This window comes from Dermacentor andersoni, chromosome 8 (genome assembly GCF_023375885.2).
Source record: "Dermacentor andersoni chromosome 8, qqDerAnde1_hic_scaffold, whole genome shotgun sequence".
NCBI lineage: Eukaryota > Metazoa > Arthropoda > Arachnida > Ixodida > Ixodidae > Dermacentor > Dermacentor andersoni.
In genome coordinates, this window is record NC_092821.1 from 18,010,758 (window position 1) to 18,038,416 (window position 27,659).

The 27,659-nt window shown below is 49.8% G+C and overlaps 2 protein-coding genes across 2 annotated transcripts in view; both read right to left on the reverse strand.

Moving 5' to 3' along the window:
* Positions 1-27,659, reverse strand: part of LOC126526634 (uncharacterized) — a 627,639-nt gene that overhangs the window by 121,856 nt on the left and 478,124 nt on the right. The window lies entirely within an intron of this gene.
* On the reverse strand, positions 8,447-9,985 carry LOC140212938 (uncharacterized). Its single transcript, XM_072284042.1, has one exon. The coding sequence runs from the start codon at positions 9,566-9,568 to the stop codon at positions 8,447-8,449; it is 1,122 nt and encodes a 373-aa protein (XP_072140143.1). The 5' UTR covers positions 9,569-9,985.

Sequence of the window (27,659 nt, forward strand, 5' to 3'; positions counted from 1 at the left end):
GCATTTCCAAAAGTAAGTCCTGGAACCATTACACCTTTCCACATACCTCGGAGGACCTCGTACCTATTGTATCCCGGTAGCGCTCTGTGCTTCATTATGGCTGCATTTCTCTTCCCCTTTACTGTTATGGTTTTTTCCTGTGTTTCCATATATCTATTGCCTTCGTTTATACATATACCAAGGTATTTATATTCTGTTACCCGAGGTATTTCTTGGCCCTGTATCTCCACTGTCTGTTCACTGTTTTCATTGAATACCGTAACACCTGATTTTCTAACACTAAATTTCAAACCAAAATTGTTGCCTTCCTGTCCACAGATATGAGCCAGACGTTCCAAATCACTTTGCTTGTTAGCTAGCAACACAATGTCGTCCGCATAAAATAAACCTGGGTGTTTCTGCTCTACTACTGTACCGGCCTGTTTGTATGAGAGATTAAACCCGATATTACTTCCTTCTAGCGCCCTCTCCATCCTCACAATGTACATTATAAACAGCAGTGGGGATAAAGGTCACCCCTGCCTCAGTCCCTTGTTGATATGAACTTACTCCTCGCTCCTCATCCCTTCCCATTCAACGGAAACGGTATTTCTAGGTAAATCTCTCTGAAAATCTGTAGACAATCGTCACCTAAGCCTTCCCTTTACAGAATATCCCACAATATGGTGCGAGCTACGTTGTCGTAGGCTCCTGTAATGTCTAAAAAGGCCACATATAACGGTCTGTTTTCTACTTTTGATATTTCAATACACTTAGTAAAAGCAAATAAGTTATCTTCTAAACGATACCTATACTGAAGCCATTCTGAAGTTCTCCCAAAATGCCATTATTCTCAGCCCATGCTTGAAGCTTTAATTTTATTGCCTGAATTGCTAGCCTGTATATTACCGATGTAATGGTCAACGGTCTATACGAGTGAATTCGATCTTTCTCCCCCTTTCCTTCACAAATTGAATTCATTCTACTTTGTCGCCAGCTGTCTGTCTTTAATATACTTTTCTACGGCTTTCAACAGAGCTTCCTTACTTTTTCGTCCTAGTTCGCCTAACGGGAACCTCGTCTTGCCCTGTGGCTGTGCACTTAGAAATTTTCTCTTCGGCTTTCTTCCAGTTGAAATTTGTCAGCACTACTTCCTTTTCCACCTGGGTCTATATCATGCTCATTTTTTCTTCAAATAGAACCTCGTCATTGCCTTGGAAGGATTCGGCTGTTATTTTTCGGATGTAATTTATTGCCGCTTCTCCTTCGAGTCTGTTTTCATCTTCATCTAGGATACGTTGTTGTATTGTTGTTGACTTCCTCCCTAATAATTTTATGTTGTTTCAAAATATTCTACGTGCGGCATTCTTTTTCTCACGTATTTCTGATAACCAACGTTCACTTTCACCTTTTAATTTTGCTTGCACCAGTAATTTGAACCATAGACTTTTTCTCTCGGTATATTTCCCACTTACTGGTTAGTTCACCCTGCGGCAACTGCGCCTTTTTTGCCTGCTTGTGCTCTCGGGATGCTTTCTCTCGTTCGGCGATCGCTTCTCGTATCTCCCTGTTCCACCACCTTTTCGGTTTCTTTTTTCCTTTCCAACGAATATGTTGTTTCTCTTTCCGTATTTTTGTCGTTATTACACTTAGAAGCTCACTATATTCCCACTCTTTATTTGGCCATTTGTCAAGTTCTTCCTCGACTCTAGTGATTATATATGTTATTTGTTCAGCGTTCAAATTCGGACTGGCCATTTTGCACTCCTTGCTCTTTCCCAATTATATATCCCATTTCCAGTATGATGCGTTTATGGTCACTCCCTATGCAGCTATACGCTCACTCATCAATTACCATTTCTCTCAACTTATCATGAATTCCTTCTGTCGTCAGACAGTAATCAATTGTTGATTGCCAGTTTTCCACCTCCCACGTGATCTACCTTTCATACTTAGGCCCTGTATTCACGATAAATGGTTATGTTGCTCACAAAGGTCTAGCATTGACTTCCCATTGTTTTCGGTATAGCCACCTAATTCCTGTATGTGGGCGTTCATGTCACCTAATAGGATAATTTCAGCACCATTCCCGAAACGCTTAATATCAGCGCTTATGCATTCCACTAACTCTTTATTCTTCTCTGTGCAATTATTTCTCATCCACAATTACGTAACGCCCAGCCAAGTTTTTTCCCCACTCATTGTACCTGATAACCAAAGATGCTCTTGACATTTTGAATTTATTCGTTTTCATTTGGTTCCCTGATGGATGAGCATTCCGACTCCCCCTCCCTTTCTTTCCGACTTTGTTCTGTTGCACCCTTCCCAAACATACTTCTCAATCACTGGCGGCTCTTCCTGGTCTCTAAGGTGCGTTTATGCAACCGCATACACCCCTATTTGTTCTCCATTTAACTGCTCCTCAATCACTGGCCACTTTTCCTTTCTTCTGTCGCCATGTATGTTTATGTAGCCTCTTGCATGGCGAGCTGTCCTTTTTTCCTCCTTTTTCTGTTATCGACGGCGATGCTCTTCTGAGGTTCCCCATAGGGGACCTTCTTCATTACTACCTACTCTGGCCTCCTGAGCACCAGTGGGCCCCCTAAAAAGCAACAGCGCAACCACGAAGTCGCCAACCCACTTCTCGTGCCAGCCTGTAATTGAAGTGGATCCAGTCTCGTTTAAAACCACCACACCTTCTTACTTCCTTGTTTAATTCGACAACTTCGAAGCCTTTCTCTTGGCTCATTTTCCATATCGCCTCATTACCAGCTACTACAGCTCTTTGTACGTGACTGTCACGTACAGGCACCTCTGGCACCGTGCACACCACGATCTGGACCTGGGGGGATAGCTTGCGCAAGTCGTCCACCCGCTTCGCCAAGCACTGGGCTAGTCTTGTCCCTTTTCAGTTTAGGACTTCATTTAGCCCACCTGCTACTATGACAATGTTGCGCACGTGGGTATTTTCCGCGAGCTATTCTTTTGGTCGCTCCATGACAGAAGCCAGTGTCTCCCCTGGAAATGTCCCTACCGCCACTCTTTCATCGCCTTTCACCCTCTTCACAATTTTTTCTGAGCACCTAGCCGGGTTTGAGTCGCCGGCGACAATCACCCTTTCACTATCTCCATGCTTCCCTTTGTCCTTTTCCGCGTGATTCGGACTCGACAGTGGGCATTGTCCCTTGTGCTTTTGCTTTTCAGCGTCGTGGCCTCAAGGTAGGTGCCGCTCTTTCCAGCTAACCCTTCACCACGTTCGACACATTCCACGTGCTTTGCTAGCACTCCCTCTTCTGTCTCGTCGGGAGACTGCGTTCCATTGTCACGTACATTCTCGTTCACAATGGCTACCCTGTTCAGCTTTTCCTCGCCTGCTTCAAGTCTCTTTTTCAACTACTTTCCGTGCATCACGCTCCCTATGTAGCTCATTTTGAGCTCTTCCACCTGTTTGACAAGCTCTTCCTGGAAAGCCTCCATTTTCTTGAGCCTAGCATCGACATCACAGTGTGTACCGATTGACTCGGTTCCCTCTTCATTCCCATCCGTCCCCTCCTCTGCCTTGAGGGACCCAACACGCACTGCCTGCTTTCCCGGCTTTCTTGCCATGTATTCCACGGCTTTTCTGATGCAAATACTATAATACTGTAATAATGCAGAGCACGTGTCTTTTAGCAAAACCGATACGCACAGGATCCAAATCCTCAAAATTTCGCAAAGCAACTCTCACCACTGTTTCAAAAGCAATCAACGCCGCGGAGACGCAAGGTTTGACACGCTCTCGCACGCGCTCAAACCACGCGGCCACGCTCTCAGTTTCCTAACAAAACACGCACAGTAAAACCACTAATAGCTATTAGTCTTGCCACCTCCAAGCTACCATTTAAAGGCTATACAAACACTCAACTTCCCACCCGGCTGCACGTGTTGAAGCATGTGGCGCGAAGGGACGCTCTGACCATCCTGCAAAACCCATAGTACACGAAACACACCCGCGCCAAAAGAAAGAAAAGAAAACCACCCAATTACTATATAAAGGCAAAAAAATAAGCAAATCTAAAGCAGAAGCAAGCTCAAAGCACGCACAAAAAGTTATGATTTTGTCGCCGCCACGGAACCCCGAAAAGCACGTCCATTCGCCACAAAATCTCACAACCGACTCACAGCCCCACGAACCAACTGGTTCATGGGGCTTAGTGCCATCTGTATGTGGAAAGAACTTTTTCGGCGGAAGAAAAAATAATGTGACGCCATATTCGTTAAAAACAGAAGTGGCGTCATTTTGTTTTCGGAGGCGCGAAATTTGTTTTGTTGGCTATCCTTTATAGCTATATATTCAAATGCCCCGCCATTCGACTGGATGGGCGTGTAGAGCTTTCAGCGCGGTAAGCGATGCAGTAAAAGGCCAGCCGTACGGTTGTGGAAATCGAACCCCTGCACAGAACATACTTTCTTTGGAGGCCGACGAAAGCTTTAGGTGTAGAGTGCTGGTCCTATCGTCGGACGCCAAGCCCGTCGGCCAGCGCTGTCGCACGAAAACAACTAAACAATTACCTGGCGGTTGTAACTCGCTACTTTTGACTGAACAGGTTAAGAAGCGATGAAACTAGCTACGTCACCAAATGAAGACAAACGTCGACAAGCAAAAAAAGCACAACGTGTGAGGGCGTATTTCAACAGGTGAACTTTACAGGTGGGCATTCCTGCACATTTCAAGAGCTGCATTGCATTGCGAGTGATAGCGGTGTCAACGATGGATGCTCAAAATAAATGTATTTATTATTAATAACACTAATTAAACTTCTATTTTCTTAACTCCTCACGAATATATAAGATTGACCAGCAATTTTATTTTCGTTGAATGAATCTAACTGTGTCTCGCTTGAATTAAAAAAAACGCTTTTTTCTTTCCCAGTGTTTGTTCCCTCCAAACATAGTCGCACTTCAATCGCTGCTCCCATAATGGATGGATGGATGGATGGATGGTGGCTATACCCTTTGTAACGGGCGGCGGCTGGCGCCACCTAGCCTTTTTCTCCCCTTCCTATTTTATTATTATTATTCTTTTTCCCCTTTCTTTATATCCTTTTTTCCTTAACCTAGTTTTCACTCCCCTCCTCTCCCCAATATAACGATCTAACACAGTAGAGGAAACATTATCTCCCCGATTTATGGTGTTATCTATCCCTTGACTTCCTCCACCAATCCTCTAGCCTCCCCTTCGTTACTGCCACTCTTTTCTCGTCTATTTGCCCTCGTTCCCCGGGAAAACCTAATGCCCCTTCCATATCTGCCACTGTTCCCTCTGCCAGGGTTGGGCGAAGGTCTGTGCATCTCAGCACTATATGCTCAGTGGTCTCCATTTCGGTTCCGCATGCTGTGCACCGAAGGTCCACGTCTTCAAATTTAGCCCTGTATGTTTTCGTTCTCAAAACCCCCGTCCTAGCTTCGAATAATAGTGAGCTGCCCCGCGAGTTATCAAATAAGAGCTCTCTCTTAATCTCCTGTTTTTGTGCCCTATACATTGATAGCGCTGGCTTTCCGAGCATTCTTTCTTCCCACATTTTTCTTTCCGTCTCCTTCACCTCCTTTCCCACACTAGAACCACGTTGGACCCCCTCCCTCGGCTGTAGGTATCTATTCCTCAGCTTCCTCGTTCTGAGTGTCCACTTTGTGTTCAAACTTTTCATGTACAGATATTTGTACACTTTTCCTGCCCACCTTTTTTCCTCCAGTGCTGGGAGTCTCTGTTCAAATTTTAGTTTACTTATTGCCTCTCTACCTTCGAATGACGTCCATCCCATGTCCCCCTGCACTCCCTCATTAGGGGTGTTCCCGTGTGCTCCTAAGGCCAACCTGCCTACACTTCTCTGTCTCGTTTCCATGCATGCCTGAACTTCCGATTTCATGCACAGTACTGAATTTCCGAATGTGAGGCCAGGTACCATAACCCCTTTCCATACGCCCCTAACCACCTCGTACCTATTATAGTTCCAAAGTGCCTTATGTTTCATTACAGCTGAGTTCCTTTTCGCTTTTTCAATCATAATTTTTTCCTGTTCTTCCAAGTACTTTTTGCCCTCGTTTAGCCATATGCCCAAATACTTGTATTTTTCAACATGATCAATCTTAGTGCTTTGTATTTCCAATGGTTCCCCCCTTTCTTCATTGTATACTATTATCCCAGACTTCTCTCTACTGAATTGCAGTCCCAATTTTTCTCCCTCCTCTCCACATATGTTCATTAGTTCCTGTAGCTCTACTCGGGTGTCAGCAAGCAGTACAATATCATCTGCATACATCAGTCCGGCTAGTACTTGAGCTACCTTCTGCCCTTCCAGCATATAGCTTATGTCAGTTCCTATTGTGCTCTGTTCTAGTCTCTTTTCCATTTGGCTCATGTAAATCATAAAAAGCAGAGGCGACAATGGACAGCCCTGCCTGAGACCTCTTCTTATTTTAGCTGGCTTTGTAGTTTCCCCCTCCCATGTTATCTCTACCTCATTATCTGTATAAACTTGTTGTAGGAACTCAATCATCTTTCTATCTAGACCATATTCCCTCAACTGGCTCCATAACTTTTCTGGGTTTACATTATCATAGGCTCCTCTAATGTCTAAAAAAGCTATCCATAGCGGTTTCTGCCTGGCTGTCGCTATCTCTATGCACTGTGTTATAACAAATAAATTATCATCTAGCCGTCTGTTCCTTCTAAATCCATTCTGCAGTTCTCCCAAGATCTCTTCACGTTCTGCCCATTCCTCCATTCTCTTTTTCACCATCTGCATTGCTACTCTGTATATGACTGATGTGATAGTTATTGGCCTGTAGGATTTAATGTTGTCCTTGCTTCCCTTACCTTTGTAAACTAATATCATTCTGCTTGATTTCCAGTCCTGTGGAACATCTCCCCCTACTACTATTTGTTCAATAAGTTGTCGTAATTTTAGTTTACTTTTCTGGCCTAATATGCTTATCAATTTCATAGGTATGCCATCAGGTCCTGTCGCTGTTCCCACGGGGACCTTGTGTTCAATTTTGTCCCATTCCTTACTTGTCATCCTTCTGTACTCCTCCTCTAATTCTGTCCTGCTGTTGTCATTGTTCTCCATTTCGCTACCCACTGGCTCTGCAAATGTTGCCTCTATTGTTAACCTAATATATTCCTGAGCTTCCTCTCCCTCTACCTTTGTTCCTTCTGGTGTGGTCAGTGAGTGCTGAACCACCTCTGTCTTCTTACTCTGTTGCCTTATGTGTTCCCAAAATTTCTTAGAGGCATTTCTGTCTTTTTTCCGTATTTCTAACATCCACTGTACTCCAACTTTTGCTATCTTGGCTTGAATTAATCCCAATGCTTCTCTTTTCATTGCAAGGTAATCCTCCCATTTTGTCTCCACCTCTTCTGGTGTGGCTCCCCTTTTCTTCGCTGCTCTGTGTTTTCTGCACGCATCTTTGCGTTGCTCTATGGCCTCCTTAACTTCTCGGTCCCACCAGCTTTTCGGTTTATATTTTCCCTGCTTACTTCCTAGTTTCCTAATCTGTCCCTTCTCTAGCTCTAGTTTAAAAATACCTATTAACTCGTCGTATGTCCATGCCCTTTGCGGTTGCTTGGATACCATGCTTTCAATGTTTTTCGCCACTTCTTGTAGCTGCCTGTCATTCAATTTGCTCATACCTTTCCTTTCTTTAGTTTCTACCAGTGGTACTGTCTTTCCAAAACTGATTTTGATTCGTTTGTGATCACTCCCCAGGCTTTTTGTACCTTCCTCATCAATTTCCATCCATCCCATCCGTCCATACAGCTTGTGGGACATTAGGCAGTAGTCTATTGTCGAGTGGGTATTATTTCTTTCCCATGTTATTTTCCCGTCGCATTTAATTTCAGTATTAACTATCACCAAATCATGAGCCTCACAAAATTCTACTAACATCTGCCCAGTTGCATCTGTCGCCCCGTCAAAGTATTCCAAATGTGCATTCATGTCCCCTAGGATGATTATCTCCCGTTTCATAGCTAACTCCCTGATGTCCTTGGCCATACATTTGAAATGTTTTGCATTCTCCTCTTTCGACTCATTCCCCGTTTTTAGATACACAACTCCCAGGATTGTCTCAACATTCCCTACGGTGCCCTTGAGCCACATGTGCTCACTGCAGCTCTCCCTTACCCTTTCCCAGTCCTGTCCCTTCACTAGCGCCCCAAGGCCTCCTCCTCTGCGTTCTTTCCCTTTTCTATTGCACCCAACCCAGGTGTATCCCGCAATGAATGGTGGCTCTTCCTCATCTCTTAAATGGGTTTCGGCAACTCCATATACCTGAAAATTTTCCGTTTGTAACTGTTCTTCTATTTCGTCCCACTTAATGCGATTTCGTCCCCCCTGCATGTTGATGAACCCCACATTTACTGCCTTCTTCTTCCTCTTCCTCCTCCGTGCTCCTGTCCTGCCCCCCCTCCCCTGTCCTTCGTCTTTTACGTTTTGGCTTGCAGGGTCGCCCTGCGTGCCTGCAAAAAAGCCTGAGCCCTACGACCCACCCTCGTTCCTACCTGCCATCCCGCTGGTGTAGTGTAGTGAATGCCATCCGGGCCGAAAGGGGGGAAGTTTTTCCCCCCAATCATTCTGTTCACCTCCACCACATCACACCTGAGGGCTCGCCCCAACTCCCTAATCACTACGTTTGCCGCCACTACCTGTTCTTCAATGAAAGGGCCCTGTCCCCTGACCTCTGGGACCGTACACAGGGCAATGTGCACCGCCTCAGAGGTCGCCCTTAATTTCGCCACTCCCTCTTGAATCTGTCTGCCCAGCATTCGCCCCCTATTCTGCAGGACGTCATTCACCCCGGCGTGCAAAATTACCAGGTTTCTTCCCTCTCTGTTTTCACTCAGTTTGCTTTTGGCTCTCTCCGCCACAGCTTCGAAACGAGCCCCCGGCATGCATTCGACCTTCACTCGTCTGTCATACTGCACTGTTCTGAGGAGTGCTGTTTGCATTCTCGATACGTTGGAGCTTCCAACGACCCAGACCTTTCTGTCTTCCAGCAAATCTTGTGTCCCTCCTGTCTCTGTCGGCTGGGTCTTCCCTGCCTCCTCGCCTTCTCTGCCTCCTGTCGTCTTATCCCTCTGTACCTGTGTCTCCCGCGGTCCCCACGTTAACGTGTCCGCCCCCAATTCTGCTCCACTGGGTGATCCTCCTGCTTCCTTTTCCTTCAGTTCCTGCTGTGCTTCCCTCTCAGCTTCTCTCTCTCTCATCTCTTTCAATTGTTTTTCCAATTGCTGCCTTTTCTCTCGCTCCTCACTCCATTTCCGTTCTACAGCCTCCATTCTTGAGGCCCACTCCCTCTCGACCCTTTCCTCAAACTCTGCGCGTTTCGTTTTTTCTTTCTCAAGTTCCTCCTTTGTCCTCGCCATTTCACTCTTTAGCTGCTTCTCCAAATTCTCAATCACCTTACACAGCCTGCACACGAAGCCATTCCCTTCCGCCTCCGCCACGGTTTTGAATGTCGTTTCATCCAAATAACACCATCGTTCACACCTCTCACACTGGACGAGGTCCCCGCCTTCCTCCTTGGCTTTTCTAGCCGGTCGTCCCATGAATTCTCTTGTCCTACTGTTATTTAACAGTCTAAAAGCGAGGAAAAAAAATTAACTATAATATAATATAATAAAGACCACTGGGAATCTCTAGAAGAATAAAGAGAGCTAGTTAAATAACCAAACCAATAACCAGGGGAAAAAAAGAAAAAAAAAAGGAAAGAAAAAAAGGACAGAAAAAAAAAAACACACACTTTTAGCCCTAACTATTAAACCTTTAGTCCTAACTGTTATGTGTTGGCCACGACCTACTTTATCGCCCTACTTTGGCTAAGTGTTTTCCTGGCTTCGCAGCGCTCCAATTCTCTGCAACCTACGTTTCTACGCTGGCTCTATCTCCATTCAGATTTCCCGCCGCTGCAATTAGATATAAAAATAGAAATAGAACTTAGCTGTCGGCATCCGTCCGTCTCGGCTCCGGCTTGACCCCTCTTGCTGATGTCGATGACATTTTGTACTGAACCGCTTTTCGCCAGAAGCTTTGCGACATATTTGGATCGACCTTGGCCTGCATTCGTTCGCGTATTTATGTTGTTCTCGGTTTTGTGGGCGCATCTGTTATTTCGTGTGCCGTTTTTTCTCAAACCAATTTCTCTCCCGGTTGCAGAAGTGGCTATAGCGGCGTGAAGAATGCGCCGAAGTTGTTTAATGCCCCCGAGGATGACGAAAGGCTCTGTGTTTGGAATTGGAAGATTCACCGTGCTGATAGGCCCCTGGAGCTGGGTGTGAGTTATAGTTCGAAGAAAAGTACATATTTCGAGACTATGTTCGCGTCATTGATGAAAAAACAGCGCGGATACCACGCTTTCATCTCGCTTTCACGGGACGCATTACCGACCATTCAATATGTTCCCAACTACCTGTCGATGGTGATAGCACGCGAAGACCTCAAAGAAAAAAGTGTGCGCAGAACCTGCAGTGTGTGGCACGGCTAAGAAACCTTGCTTGCAAGTTTATGAGCTTCAACCGGATGGGCCAGGAATCGACGCGCTGTACGTGCCGTTTGACTTATGGAATGTGTCTCAATCGACAGAGCAGTGCGCTGCTCATAAATTTCCCAAACATGGTGGTGCTCCTTATGTTCACGCCTCTTTTAACAGTCAGTGTCAAGCTGCCATGATCGAAAAGACTGTCTTCATGAAATCCGGAAGTACACAATTAGGCGACCTTGTCTGCCGGACGTATGTTTGCCGTACGCTAATATCAGAACCACTCTCGCACACCATGGAAAGAAGCGAAACAGGTGCTGCACGACTCTTTGCGTCCTGTTTTACAGCGAAGTTTGCTATGGCTAGGATCCCGGGATTTCTTCGTGGCGTAACGTACACAGAAAACTATCATTATCTGTTGCTCATACCTCAAGGCAGAGGCTACAAACACGTACCAAAATGAAGCGAACAGTGTATACATTCTTTGGAATCACGCATACAACATACAGAACAGCATACGCTTGAATAAAGAACAAGCTTAAAACTCGCATCCGAACCACGTGCATAATTGACGATAACACACTCCTACGCCTACATGCAATGCGAAGCACCTACTGTTGCTTTAGCTACCGCGGCGACTCCCTGCTTCGTATGGGCGTCTTGCGCTGGAGTTTGAGGTATAGTAGCGGCGCCTGGTGGCGGCGCGGGAAACGACATCTGGGTCGTACCAGCTTGGGTCGTATTGAGCCCTGGCTGTGGCGAAGCACGTTTCTAGGCCGAGTTTTGCGTCGATTCGCACTTTTTTCTGCCCTGTTGCGAGTGCGAAAAGGCTCGTCACTTCTCACAGACCACGTCGACCACGCTGCGAGCTGGTCACAGCCTATAGTTTAACGAAAACGGACTCTCCGTGTGCCGTGGGACGTAATGCTGGAAGCAGAAGGAATCGGCGACGCCGATCCGGAGGGACCTAGCTCAGCATCGAAAAAGCGTCACCGTCGATACTGCTGCGTCGTGGGCTCCCATGAACAAGAAGGCCTGAATCCCAACATCCGATTCTATCGTCTCCCTTCAAGGCCACACGAAGCGGAGCGTCGGGCGCGCTGTATAACTGCAGTTCGTCGCGCTGGGTAAGCGAAACTTCGCGCCATGCTGACTGCTTCACCTGTCTTGAAGCTTGCTTGATTATAGATCTGCGTTCTAAAATTCGGTCTTTTGCACCTACAGTCCCTACGGCAGACCGACATAGCAGCAGGCATGGCTGGTGATTCACGATTCGAAACCCGGCCACAGCGACAATTAACAATTCGACCGGTGCGAAGTGGTGAAGTGCCCAGGTGTGTGCAAATGACCACAAATGGCCGGGTTGATTCGGTGATAATTCACTACCCCACTACGAGCAGCACAGGTTAGAGAGTTAAATGTGCTCATACTTGACCTCAAGCCAGCATGTTGAGGCAGCGCAGCAAGATAGTATTGATTACAGCAGATCGATTTTCGAGCGTTGTCATTAAAAGCTACATCAAGCGAGCAGCGCACGAGCTCGCGCTGCAGCGCGATTCGCACGTATACGTGCGAGCTCATATGCATTGCATCAGTTATTACCAGTTACTAAAAGGGACAGATTGCCGCTACTACAACGCAGGCCTAACTACTTGTTTAGCGGCATGCAGTCAACAAAGATTGCAGGAGGCCCGCCGTTTCGCGGCATGTCGAAAGACCGCTGCCGTCGCGGCGCGTACGATCGTGCGCTCGAGCAGTTCGTACATCGCGGCATGCTGAAAGACCGCTGCCGTCGCGGCGCGTACCGTCGTGTGCTCGAGCAGTTCCGTACACATGATGTCTGCTTATCGCTGCTGTGGATTCATTTATAGCAAGCATTTTCTCGCGTTTGTGCGCCTGAATCTAGCAGCGTGCCAACCTTACCTGAAGTTCCACTTCGTGCGCGACTCGCTTCACTTGCGATTGACACCGCGCTGAAACTTCGCCGCTTAATTCTTGAACGGCATACACGTATTCGGCACTGCATAATTTCTTGCCTTTACGCAGCGTGCCACTCCTGAAAAAATCTTCGGCGCCCGATATTCGCTGCAGGCCGTCATACAACACAACCGAAAGTGGCGGGTCCATATTGTAAACGTGCTTTCCGAAGCAGACGACCGAGCTTGGTACGACCCATTTTAGGACAGAGGGCGCTTTTTAGCACCTTTTTTTGCAGCGCCCCCTGGGCAATGCAAGAGCCCCATACAAGAGTAAATTTAAGCTACCACGGCGACGGTAGCTTGACTGTTGTATACGAAGCAGGGAGTGACGTAACTACACTTTCGTACTTGCAAGAAGGACCCGCCTAGCAACTAATTTGTGTTGTGACACGCACGTATAATGGTAGAGCAGCGTGCATAGGGGGGCGGCGAATTTCTCTTCTCTCTGGCACACGCTTTGTAGGCGCACGAAGTAGCGGCGCAAGCCACTTAAGTCGCAGGCCGTCGAAACGTGATAACTATATTCGGATACAACTTTAGAAAAAAGGGGGCGTTTACTCCTCCGAAGCGGATGCACACATGCATCCACCAATGGGCGCGCACTCTGGACCGACGTCATGAGCCGGACGGCCGGTGACCCCGCCGTCGGAGAAGATGGCCGCCCGGGCTTCGAACTGGGCCAAGTCGCGTCAGCTCTGCGCGTCAGCCCCTCGTCACAGTGAATTCCCAAACTGCATGTAAATGTCGCCACGTGAATAATTTCAACCTACGTCGCAATGGGTAATCGTTCTAGTTGTCGTTTGTGGCTTCGCTGTCCAACCACCTTTACAGCGTGGATTGCAGCCCATATTTTTTTATGTGTAAATAAAGCGCTCTGCTCTCAAGTTCACGAGACGTTCATTTCAGGGATCGCCAGCCGTTTGTGCGCAGGCGCGAGTAAAAGCGGGCGTGAGAGAAAATCTGGCGCCTTTTGCTCGGCACTACGGAGAAGCTTGCGCGTGTTGTATGTTTTTGTGCCAGCATTGCGGAGTGTGGTCGAGTTTACTTACGCTTCGACGCGCGCGGTGACGCAGTGGGCACGGACGCCCCATTTGGTGATCGCTGTGTCTGAAGGGGCAAGGTTCTCACTGTTGTTGTAGTCACGGGTCGCTTTTTTCGTCGCGACGACAGATTACATTTTTTTACAAGCTCGCATAAAGAAATTGGTTGTCCGCGATAGCGGACAGCTACGACGCGCGCAAGCTTCGGTGGGAGCGAGGCGTTCTACTCCGGGCGGCCCGGCCAACAACACTATCTATAACAAGACAAGGCCTGTGCACTCGGCGAGTGACGTCACGGTGAAGAGGCCGGCGGCGTGCTCGGGGATACGGGTTGAGTTAAGGGATCGCGCCCTTATCGGCAACGTTAGCCAGAGCGCAGTATAGTGTTCTTTTTTTTTTAGCCATTGTTGAGCAGATGGCCCGCAGAGAACATGAGGTGTTCTAAGATTATTTTATTTGTGCAAAGCTATTTACGCGCTGCATTATTAAAAAAATAAAAAATGCAATGGTTCAACCTCAGGAATGAGAACGAATTTCGGGCATCTGATGACAGGGAGCATGGCTTATATTGAAAAGTCACAGTGCTGCCCTCTTCTTCAGAGTAGCTTCTTTTTCTTGATTTATCGTCGGCGTCAAAGAGTTTAATTGCCGTTCATGCGACCACGAAAGTTCAACACAATGTTAGCATTGCACCATAACACATATCTCATGGCAACTTCACTGGTGTGCCCTTCTTCACATTCGGGACACATGTATTTATTCCAATCTAGATTAGGCTCTAAACGAATAATTTCGCTTTGGAGTCATTATTACATACAGTACCGCAGTCCACATATTTACAACACCTCAAATGAGTTTAGCAATAGAGATACAAAACATACAGATACAGATACAAAACAGATACAACAGATGCATACAGATACAAAACTAGAAAGGCGCTCGTTCCGCTCGGACGTGTTTTTCCGTAGCTCCGGATTTTCGCCCCGTTTGCTGGTTTCTTTTCCCCGCTACTGGGACTCTGTTGTTTATGGACCGCTTTGGCGGTTCGTAATTACTACTGGCGCCTATCTACAAGGTACGTCGTCATCTACACCCTCCTGCTGCGCCGTCGAGCTCGAGTTCTTGTGCGGCTTCGCGAGTGCGAGTGCCCCCGCGGCACTCGCCGCGCCGGCGCGGAGTATCCAAGCTGCTGTCCGCTGCGTCGAGGGAGCGGAACATTACCGATGCAACTGCCATCCAAGCCAGGAACGTCTCCTCCGTGGGGACAAGTGCAACGGGTGAAGGCGGTACCCTGAGCATGGATACCACCAACATGGACCAGAACAGCCCTGCTGTCGTGGCGCACACCTCAGCCAAGAGGACGAAGGAAGCTACTGGCCTTCCATCGGATGAAAATGTAGCTCCAGCAGCCCCGAAAAGACCTCGCTCATCACAAGGCCTGCCTGCACGACCGACACGCACGTCTCCGGAGTCGCCAACGACATCGTGGTACAAAGTGGTTATCAAGCCTCGTGCTAGATATGACATGTCCACTCTGCACAACCGTATCATTCAAGCGGCCCTGGATGCCTGCCTCGAGACTTCCCGATTTCAAGGTTTTGCTCTACACAAACCAACTAATACGGTCTCAGTATGGGTGTCTGCTATGGCACTAGTTTATAAACTCGAAGAACTGCAACAAATACAAGTCTCGGAAGAGTGTGTCCTTCCAGTCCAGGCATACCTCGCCAGTGGTACAGATTTAAGACGCTACGTGGTTAATGGCGTTGACCTTGACGAAGAACCCGAGAGGCTCCTGCAGGAACTATCGTGTCCCACACACAAGGTCATGGCTGCTCGCTACCTAGGCAGCGGTCGTACGTGCCTAATCACGCTTCAAGGTCCTAATTCCCCACCTGAACGTATCCTGTATTACGGCTGCGTACTGCGCCCGCGTCCGTTCAAGCCTTCCGTTGTGTACTGCTACTCTTGCTTTAGACAGGGACACATGAAATCATCCTGCCCCTACCCACCTAAAGACGACACCATGGAGCCTGAACCGTCAGCATCGTTTAGATGCGGCCTATGCCAAACAAACGATCATGGCATCACTTCCACGACCTGTCCTACGAAGTTGAAGGCCACTAAGAAGGTTCGACAACGCCATTATCGACAGCCAGCACGGACCCCTCGAGATTCATCAATGAAACAAGTCCCTGTGTACAACCGTTACGCCGTACTGGCCTCGCTGGAAGAGGACGCTAGCCAGGTGACAAAAGCAAGTACAGAGACAAGTGATGCTGCCACTCGTACCTATAGCGCGGCTGTTAGGTCGTCCACTTCACGACCGCAACGGGCATCACAATCGATAGAAGACACGCCGCTTCCTTTGGCAGACGAAGAGTTCGAGATCGACGCTCGCCTCGCCAACCTTGAAAGGGAGATCCAACGTCTCAAGGAACGTCGTACAGTGCTCCGGCGTCGTCATGACGGAGCGCGGCCGTCGCATTCACCGTCGTCGTCTAGTCCTGCTCATATGGCTAACCCGGCATCTGTGTCGAAGCCTCTTTCACCCGGAAGAAGAAGAAGGCGCCGACTAGTGCGGACGTGGAAAGATCGGCTACCGCTTTCGTAAATATTTTCGGTCTGCTTTTTTGTCACCTACCGCGGAAATGCACGCCATTCGACACGGTTTCTTCTGAGGACTTCCTTCGGTGAGTGGCCTTTGCGCGGAAACCGTGGAACTTTTTGTGTAGACCACGCCGCGGCGACGCTAGGCGCGGGTAGGCTTAGGCCTAACCCGACGAAGAGGGGCATTATGCCCGAAGTAGAAATGGTGGTAGGAGAGGAAATCTCCTCCGAAGAAGCCAACAGCCCAGGCTGGACGACAGCGTTGGGCAAGAACAAGAAAGCCCGGCAAGAAACACCAGTTTCAACGAGCAAGAGAGCTCACGTGGGCTCGAAGGGTGGCTGCCGCACGGCTGCCCCGCAAGGCGTGTTGCAACGTCTCGCAGCCTCGTCGAGGCTCCCCAGACTACCTAGGGAGCACATACGAATTATTGTCCGCCCAAGGGGCGGGCTTGACGTCAAGAAGATAAGCCAAATCAAGCTGGCTCAAGCCTTGGCCATGGCGGCTGCACTAGCCCCCACAGAAACTGAGGGCGACGTAATCTGCCCTAATTTCACTCAAAACGTTCTCGTCGTATCCACCCCGGAGAAGAAGAACGCCGCCGCTTATGCAGGAATCCAGCAAATCCGCATAAGCGAAGGACTGTACAAAGTGGCCGCATACATAGCGGCCCCAGACAACACCTGCAAAGGGGTCATACGAGGGGTCGACGCAGACATCAGCGAGGCCCAACTCCAGCGCATGATCGTCAACCACCGTAACCCGAAGGCTCTGGAAGTCAAACGAATTAAGACCACCACCACAGTGGTTGTCCTCTTCGACGGCATGAAAGTGCCTAACTATGTCATGTGCGGCGTCAGCCTTCTGCGCTGCACGCTCTACAAACGCCAAACCGAGGTGTGCTACGCGTGTGGCGGCTTGGGACATCGCGCGCACGTCTGCCCCAACCCCACCAATGAGGATTGCCGGGGCTGCGGACTAAGCTCACCACCCGATGACCACCAGTGTTCGCCGAAGTGCGCCCTTTGCGGAGGCCCGCATCTTACGGCGGACAAAACATGTAAGCGGCGCTTTCAAGTCCCATACGTCGTACGCAGACGCCGACGGCGCCGTAAGCGCGCCGACAACAAGCACCAGCAGCAACAGCTGGCCAAGGAGAACAGGCCACGTGGCTCCAGCGCGGCGGGAGCCCCCAGGAGGGAGCGCTCCGCCACGCCCTCTGGTCGACAACGCAGCCTCTCCAGAGGGCGCTCTCGTTCCCGAGGGCGCTCTAACTCCCGGGTTCGGATCCAGGAAACGCCAACCTGGGCCGATCGTGTCAAGTCGAAGCAGACGACGCTGGCTTCAAAGGTAACGCAGGTAGCATTGCCGGAGCATAAAGTTGATCCCAGAGTCGCTCAACTCATGCAAGAGAACGCTCGACTCAAAGCAGAAATGCAGCAGATGAGGGCCGACTTGGAGTCTTTCCGTAAGTCGTACCCCTCGCAAGTCGAGAAGCAACAGGTGCCCCCCTCAGGGGAGCCACAGGCGCGCTCGGGTAAACGTAGGGCCGCGCCCCCAGAGGGGGACGCTGACTCTATGGAGACCGAGTCCAATAACAAAGACTTAGAAAGCATGCAGCGGGCAATTCAGCAGCTCGCTGAAAGCGTGACTGTCCTCCTTAAAAGGATGGCGTCCCTGGAAAGTGCACAGGCCGCGTTAGCTACGGCTAGACAGCCTTCGAGGGAGCCCCGTCGGGCACCTTTACCCGCAAGCGCCGTCCCCGTCAACAAGACGGTGGAATGGCCAATCCAAGGCAATCACCATGGCGGTCAATCCCAATAAGTTGGTTGTGTGGCAGTGGAACTGTGCCAGTTTCCAACGGCGCAAAGCTCCGCTGCAGCAATTCGTTTCGGCACAGGCGGTCAAACCGCACGTAATTCTTTTACAAGAAACTCTCGATGACGCGCCCACCTTTCCGGGATACCGGGTTGTATCGATACGGGAGGAAGGAAAGCGGGGTTTAGCAACCTTGGTCGCACGGAAGTGCTCCTTTCAAGTACACAAATTACCAATTGGCAAAACTAGGGCGGAAATCATTATGGTCGAAATTATCCCTAACAATTGGCTTAAGAGCAGTGTCTTCCTTTTAAACATATACAGCTCGCCGTCGGATCAACGGCAGGCATTCGCCACGATCATGACAAAGGCGGTGGCCCTGAGCAAGGGAGCCTCCATAGTGATAGCGGGTGACTTCAATGCCCCCCACAATGCCTGGGGATACCCCCGCCAATCCACCAAGGGCAATCTCCTTGTCCAGGCAGTTGCTGACTGCTCACTGGAACTGATTACGGATGCTCAATACCCGACGCGAACCGGCACGTCGGTAGTCCGATACACCACTCCGGACCTGGCGTTCGTCAAGAACGCCCCCGGAGCAGGATGGCAAAATTTGCAAGAGAACCTGGGCAGCGACCACTTCATTGTGGAGATTACCCTAACGATTAGCACAGCCCCTACCAGGGAATTTAAAGTGACGGATTGGGATGCCTTCCGGAAAATACGGAAGGCGGACCAGACCGACTACGATAATCTCGATAGTCTGTTCGCAAGACTACAGAAGGACGTACAAGCTGCGACCAAGGTGGTTAAGACCGACCTAAAGATAGATCGTATGGACGCGCGCCTTGCGCACCTCCTAGAAGCCAAAAACTCCATCCTGCGCCGCTGGAGAACGCACAGACTGCACCGCCGGCTTCGTAAGAAAATTGCGGAGCTCAATCGTACAATTGAAACTCATTCCATCGAACTGTCCAAACAACAATGGAATGAAGTGTGCTCCTCGGTTGATGGGCAGATGAGAACGGGGGGCAAATGGAACCTGCTCAAACACTTACTCGACGATTCGCAAACCAAAAGCAATCAGAGACTAGCCATCGATCGCATAGTTCATATTCAAAAGGCGGCGGGCGTATTTGAACACGTCCTCTTGCAAGAGTTGGCCGAAAAGTATCTTCCGCTGGGCCACTCCGGTGACGGGGATTATCCTTGTTATCAGGGGGGAGCGGTGGGGGAGCTCGACGCCCCCTTCACGGAATCCGAAATCTGGGAGGTGCTGCAAACGCTCAACGGTCGCTCTGCACCGGGCCCGGATGGCATCTCCAATAAGCTCCTCCGGAACTTGGACGAACAATCAGTTGCGCTGCTCACCGGGGAGGTCAATAAAATTTGGGAAACGGGCCTAGTCCCCGACTCCTGGAAGACAGCCTCAGTGGTGCTCATCCCGAAACCAGGCAAACCTCTTGCGCCGGAGAACATGCGGCCCATCTCGCTCACGTCCTGCGTGGGTAAGGTGGCCGAACATGTCATTCACAACCGTATATCTAGGCATATAGAAAATAATGAGTTATTCCCTCACAACATGGTCGGCTTTCGGCCGGCACTCTCCACACAGGACGTCATGTTACTTATAAAGAGGCAAATCATTGATGTCGACAGTAGAGACACTCGGGGCATCCTTGCTCTAGACTTGTCCAAGGCTTTTGATAACATCTCGCACCGGTTCGTACTAGACGCCATCTCAGATCTGGGCCTGGGGCCACGATTCCATGCGTACGTTAGCTCCTTCCTCAGGGATCGCAAGGCCACTGTCAAAATAGGGCAAACCAAATCGAAGGAATTTACATTGGGAGCGAGAGGCACCCCGCAAGGGGCGGTCATCTCTCCCCTACTGTTTAACATCGCCATGAAGGGCCTCTCGGACAGACTGGCCACAGTAAGAGGAACGGGTCACGCCCTCTACGCGGATGATATTACCGTGTGGTGCATGGGAGGGTCTGACGCTGCAGTTGAGAGTGCGCTCCAAGAGGCGCTCGACATCACAGAACACTTCCTACTAGACACGGGCCTGAGTCTGTCACCAACCAAGTCCGAACTTCTATTGTATAGGCCCACTCGACGGGGGGTTAGGTGCTCCACACCCTTAGATCAAGTCCCCATAGCCCTCTATACGAGGGACGGACAACAAATTCACAGAGTGGATACCATCAGGGTCCTCGGACTCTTGCTGGAATCTCGCGGAGGCAACTCACAGACTATAGCCCGCATTACTTCGAAGACGGAGAATATGCTTCGGCTTATCCTCAGGGTCTCGAACCGCAGAGGGGGTTTAAGCGAGAGCAATCTACTCAGACTCTACCACGCGTTTCTGATGAGCCACGTTAACTATGTAGCCTCCGCGTTGCGCTGGTCTAAACGGGATGAGGCCAAAATCGACGCCCTCATGCGCAAAAGCATCAAGCGCGTGCTGGGTTTACCACTCACTACCAGCACCGCGCGTCTCATGCAACTTGGCATGCACAACACCCTATCAGAGGTGATCGAGGCCCAACGAGTGGCTCAAATAATTCGACTATCATCATCGCGAGCGGGGAGACGCATCCTCGAATCCGTTGGATGCGGTCACCAGGAAATCACGGAGCGCAACGTGACCCTATCACCCATGGTCCGAGATACGTTCAAGGTAGATCCCATGCCACGTAACGTCCACCCTCAATACAATGTAGGGCGCCGGGTAGCCAGGGCTCGTTCCCTGTTAAAAGCGGCTGCTGCCACTCCGAATCTGGCATGTTTCGTTGACGCCGCCCAGTACGAGTGCTCTGATCACTATGCCGTAGTTTCGGTTGACTCCAATGGCACTCTGATTAATTCAGCATCCGTGCGGAAGGTTTCTTCAACAGTAGCCGAGCAGGTTGCTATAGCTATAGCACTGAAGGACCCTCTACGTTCCAACATCTTTACAGACTCCAGATCGGCAGCCCGAGCTTTCGCCTCCGGCTCGATCTCAAAGGAGGCGGCGGCCATCCTCGGCAGCGAGGGGGCTGCTGGTTTTCATAGTATCAAATGGTTCCCGGCCCATATGGGAATCAATGTACACTCTGAGCTTGTTAACGCCAGAAAAAATTATCCAAATTTCAGCAACGATATAACATCAATGGCACGCTTATCGACGTACAGTCGGAATATAAGTATTTAGGAGTCTATTTTACCGAATCACTCACTTGGCATAAACAGATTGACACTGTCATAGCAAAAGCTAGCAGGATGTTACATTTTATTCGCAGAAATTTTAAACAGGCAACACGCGAAGTTAAAGAAACTTTATACTTCTTACATGTTAGAACAATACTTGATTATGCTTGTGTAATATGGGATCCCTATCAAGATTACCTCATCAATAGACTGGAAAAACTACAGAACCAAGCAGCAAGGTTTGTTTGCAATAATTACAGCCCGTACTCTAGCATTTCCGAAATGAAGGCCACTTTAGGATGGGATCTACTACATATGCGTAGGCAGAAGCTAAGGCTTAAATTATTGCACCGAATATATAATAATCAGACAGGTATTAATCGCTATAACTATCTCCTGGAACCAGATTATATATCGAGTCGCTGTGATAACAACAAAAAGATCTCAGCCTATAACTGCAGAACAAACACTTTTTACTACTCTTTTTTCCCCAAAACAATTAGACAATGGAACAGTTTATCAAATCATATAGTAAATGTGTCAAATAACGAACTATTCTATTCAATGCTGTGACGGCGCTCTTGTAAAACAAATGTATGTGTTATATATCTTGGAACCTGCTTGTTTCACGTTACTTGTACGCCTTTCTCTAACAGTTATTGTAGTGATTCTGTTTGTCAGTATATCTGTCCGAAAGCTTCTCTGTATTACTGGTTGTATTTTGTTCCCCCCTACGTAATGCCTTTGTGGCGATGTAGGTACTTTGTAAATAAATAAATAAATAAATAAAAATGAGTTGGCCCATGACTGTGCGCGAGGTCTTACACACCGCGGCGGTTCAGGTGGACTCACGGGCGGCGACTTAGGGCTGTACAGGGATTCGCTTCTCACCTTCCATGAAATCTTGACACATTATCAACTTGCTCGGCGGGCCTTTCCGCTACCACACGCTAAACTTAATAGACCACAATCGTCGGCGTTTCGCATGCTTCAAACGGGGTCATTTCCCTCCAGGGGCAGATTCAGTCACTTCGCGCCTAATGTAGAACCCCACTGTCCAGACTGTGGGGAGGCGTACTGCTCCTTGTCCCATATGCTCTGGCAATGCCCTGCGTTACGCAGCTCATCGCTAACCACTCTAACCGACTGGGAGGCAGCCCTTAAGAGCGGCGACCTCTCAGAGCAACTACGGGCTGTCCAGAGGGCCTGCGACAGGGCGGAGGACCACGATCTTCCGACCCCGACGTGGGTGCGGCCCGCGACGGCTACGGGTACTCCCTGAAAAGGGAGGTACCCTAACGCCGGTTCCTAAGGACCATTAATAAAGTTCTTTGTCTGTCTGTCTGTCTGTCCTCTTTCACCCCAAGAACTCCTGCGCTTCGTTGCGCAACAGCTCCAGCATCTCACCTCGGTTCTACTGGCCAATCTTAATCTATGATGGCTGCTACGTCTTCAAGTGTGCCAGAAGGCATCTTACAGTGGAACTGTCGCGGCATCGCGGGGAAGGTCGGAGAGCTGCGTCAGCGTCTCAGATATGGGAAGCTGCATGCTTGGGCTCTACTGCTTCAAGAATCCAACGGCCTGCCACCCATTCCAGGATTTGTGGCATACTCATCGCCTTCAATGTTGGATCGTAGGAGTGCTACGCCCGATGTCCCTCCAGGAAAGGTTGCAGCGTATGTAAGATGCACTCTTCATCAGACTCGTGTTGATCTTTCACGGTGGTGTACTCTATGGCAAGAAGTCGTGGCCGTATTGGTTCGTCTCCAACGCACGGACGTTATCATCGTTTCATACTATGCCCGCCCTTACAGCGGTCGTGCGGCTCGGTTGTGTCTCGGCTGGCTGGCGCACCTACGACAGAAACATCCTGGTTGCCCCATTATGGTCGCAGGAGATTTTAACGCGCCCCACACCACATGGGGATACGCTATTTCCAATGCGCGTGGTACATGTGTGCTGGACACATTTATGGACGCCCAATTCACTCTGCTTAATAATGTGTCAGTGCCTACTCGTCGGCGAGACCACCCTTGCGCGCCGCCACACTCACCGGACTTATCTTGGTGGCTAGGAAGGACGACCGTCTCGTGGTCATGTGAACCCGACTGCTGGGGTAGCGACCTTCATCCGATTCACCTTGGCTTATCTTCGGGCGGAACAGGCCGCCTCCGCCGACTATGTCGAGTGGTGGACTGGGATCGATACAGGGCGGTATCAGAAAGCAATGTATCCAACTTCATGGTGGACCCGTCCCATTGTCTTAAGGCGGCATTAGTTGAGGCGACACGTACGTCGTGGGTTGATGAATCGCGAACCGCTCCTGATTTGCAACTTCTGCGTCTCTGGGCGTCGCGCCGCCAAGCAGAACTTGCATCAGAACGTGACCCTGCATCAAATACCCTTCGCTTAGAGGCCCAACGCCTTACTGCAGTAGCTCGGCGCCATGAACACCGCTTAGAACGTGGCCGCTGGATGGACTGGTGCTCTTCTCTCGGACCTTCGTCGTCCAATGCCTCCATTTGGCGCACCTTCCGAGTAATGGAACGTGATCGGCGCCCTCCAGAGCCCGCAGCCTGCGCCCTGTTAGCATCGGGCCAGACACCAGCAGTATTCGCAGAAACTGTCGCCCACACCTTTTTTCCGGCTTTGGACACAGCACCGCCTCCCTTCGCTGTTCAAAACTGCCTTCCCGCGGACGCAGGCACGCCGCCTACGCTCTCTGACATCGAGGGTATACAAGCTGCCTTCACTATGGCGGAATTTTTAGCGGCAATCGACCTGTCGAAGCCATGCAAGGCACCAGGACCGGATGGCATACCGTATGAACTTTATAAAAACACGGAAGGCAAGGTTCTCGAAGTGCTGTTGGGGGCCATAAACGAAGCTTGGGCTACAGGAGTCATTCCCGATTCTTGGCGGCATGCAGAAATGGTCCCTATTCCCAAACCCGGAAAACCCCAAGATAATATCGCTCATATGCGCCCAATAGCACTAACCTCAACGTTAGGCAAGCTGATGGAGCGTATGCTCGCGACACGTATTACATGGTGGCTCGAGCGGTACTCATGGTATCATCCTGGCCAAATCGGGTTCCGTGCTCATCTAGGCGCAGAGGATGGCCTTGCGTACCTATCTTCTATGGTTCTCATCGGAGGCCACTCCCGAAGAATTCGCACGATTCTGGCAATGGATATTCGTAAAGCATACGACCATGTGAGTCACGAAGCAATTGTCGGAATTCTCCATTGGCTTCAATTCCCTAGCCGTGTCTGCACATTCGTCGAAGCCTTCCTGTGCGCTCGCACCTTCTCCATTCGCCTGGCTGGCCAAGCAGTAGGTCAGTTCGTCGCACATCGGGGTGTCCCACAAGGATCTGTGCTCGCACCAGTCCTTTTCAATATTGCTCTCCTTCCACTAGCCTGGAAGCTAGCCACGATACATAACGCACAGTACATAATGTACGCAGACGACATCACTGTCTGGTCAGTTCATCCTGAAATCTGCCACCAAGAACAAGCGCTCCAAGAGGCCCTAAACATGACGCACAACTGGTGTGCTCAGATAGGCCTTGATATTTCCAAGGACAAGACGACGTACATGTCAGTAGCGAACAAGTATGGGCGCCGTCTACTGGCACTCCGGCCTCTTCAGTTAACTCTGGATCAGCAACCATTACATGAAGCTTCAACTGTCCGTGTACTCGGCCTTGAAATGGATTCCTCCGGATCTGCGGGACCATGGGTCAAGAATGCAAAGCAACAGGCCGCAGAAACGATACAGTTGATACGTCGGATTGCGAAGAAATCTGGCGGAGCGAGCACCAACATGGCTCGCCTTCTGGTCCGTTCCGTATTGCAACCACGACTCGTCTACAGAGCCCAGTTTCATCATCTCACGAAGGCACAATGGGCTCGCCTTGAGGCCATTAATAATGAAGCTATGCGGGCCATAACGGGACTACCACGTCTCACTCCGTTGCCAACCCTACAGGCTGAGTCCCAACTCAACACTATTGACGAACTCGTACACCAACGTCGATGCACGCGCGCCCTAAAGCCATCATATTTCGGCTCGGCTGCTTCACTGGCCTGGTACATGGGACACGAAATAGACAATCCAGCATCTACGAGACCCGATGTAGCTCCGTGGAAAAGGGTACAATTAAGTGACAATAAGCCTCTTGGTCGTCTGTATAGCCCGGTTCCTCGTCAGGCGAATGCCCATGTTTCCCGCCTTCATCGTGCCGATGACAATCAAGACGATACGACTCTTGTAGCATACACTGATGCCAGTGTTAATGGCACCATGATTCACACAGCTCTCGTGTGTCCATTGATACCAGAGGCAGGCCAAACGTGCTCGTATGTTGCCGATCCTGCACCACCGGCCTACCTTGCCGAGCTTGCTGCCATACGAGACGGCTTGGCCGCGTTGCTACCTACTGTTCAAGATGCTCGCTACTCTCAACTCATCATTCGCACAGACTCGACTCAAGCCATCCACGACATACGTAGGGTGTCTCGGTCCACTCTATTCTCAGATAGCATTCACCGTCTTGCTGCCACTGCGAATATCCTCATACGCGTCCAGTGGGTGCCTCGAGCAGCCCTGCCGGGTCTCCTTGAAGCAGATATGGCAACCCACCCACAGATTACAACATACCCACTTCCACATTTTCCTGAAGACGCCTGTGGACGACTGATCCGGGAAAAGGAAAACCTCCGACGTTCCACACGAGCTCTCATACCTCCGTGTGGGTCAGACCTCCCTGGCGGGTTAACCCGCCGAGAGGAGGTTACGTTAAGGAGGCTACGTGTCGGAGTCGCACTCACCCCGTCTGTGACCGCTCTCTGGCCACAACAATACCATGGTCCTTACGGCTCATCGTGCCCATTTTGCAACACAGGAATACAAAATGTGACAGTGACACACCTATTATGGACGTGCCCAGGGCTTCATCTAAGCCGTCTCCGCCATCTCCGGGCAACAGGCCTTCGGCCTGGCCGCCCACCCGACCTTGAATGTTGGATTCATGGACCCCATCATCGTTCACTCCTAGATTTCTTGCACGAGTCGAATCTGTTCGTGTATTTCTAACATCTTTTGTATTATGCCTAAGGGCATGCTTTCGAATTAAAAAAAAAAAAAAGAACTATTTACAAAGAAACAGCTGGCTTATTGCGCAGAATCCCAGTTTTTTTTTTCTTCTTTGCCTTAGCATTGGCGCCCAATAGTCTGTCATTGATCTTGCAGAAACATGAACGCATGATTTTTCGGCCCCGACTTGTAATTGCTCCAGCCATCGGGCGCGCAGCACACGCAAGCGCAGAGATACGTGCACGGTTCACGTCCAGAAAAAAAGTGCGCTCGGAAGCATGTCGCGGCATGCCAGGACTTTTCTAACCCCGAAGCTATCCATGGAGCGGCAGGGTTCCCGGAACTAAAGTGGGATACAACTTTAGAAAAAAGCGGGCGTTTACTCCTCCGAGGCGGAGGCACACGAGCATCCACCAATGGGCGCGCACTCTGGACCGACGTCATGAGCCGGACGGCCGGTGACCCCGCCGACGGAGAAGATGGCCGCCCGCGCTTCGAACTGGGCGAGCTCGTGTTAGCTGTGTGCCCCTCGTCAGAGTGAATTCCAGAACTGTTTGTGATGGTCTATCATGCCGGAAATATTACTGCGAGCTTATGAAGCGGCATTTGTACTGCGTGCGTTTATTCTGAGCCGTGATCCGGCGAAGGAACATTGCTGCGAGCATCGCTGGCGCTTTGCCTGAAAACAGGATCCCGCGGCGACCGCTACGAACACACATCCTGCGTGTTTGTACCATGTTGTTTTATTTCGCTCCCGAGTGAAGTTACGAAGAGAGAAGTTTTCCAAATACTGGTGCCTACTATTAGCGGCAGGTGTGTTCGTGTACTGTTTCGCTGCGTTTTTCGTCGGACGGGGTGAAATGATGGAGCAAAACCATTCTCAGGAGAAATCAGAAAAGTGTGCGTGCATGAAAGAAACCTACGAGTGTCTCAAGAGAAAATATTTGCAGAAGAAGCCTTCAACGCAAAGATTTGCCGCCGTCAACTTAGCGTGAACGATCGTTGTCAGCAGCGAGATAGCCAAGCGTCTAGCGACGGTGTTCGAGTGTTGTGTAGGACCGTCGATTGATTGTTTTCCACCAGTGCTCACTGCACGCGCAAGCTGTAAAATACGTGCTGTGAAATTGCGAAAACACAAAACAAAAAATATAAATTTTATGCTATTTAAAACCAAGACTACTTACTTAAAACGATGAATGAAGCATTTTTGTACCTTGCCTCGACCGTATTCTCGCCCCAGGTTTGTAATGGTTGCGATAAATGCATTGTTTTATATAAGTACTTCTTCAATAGTAACTGATTCATTTTAATCATGGAAAACAGGTAGTAGATACGCCGTGTACATGTGAACAAGCGCAAAAGCCTTGCAGAGATGCTCCTTCTACTTTTGTCACTTGCAATGAAGCTAAAGAGCAGACGACGGGC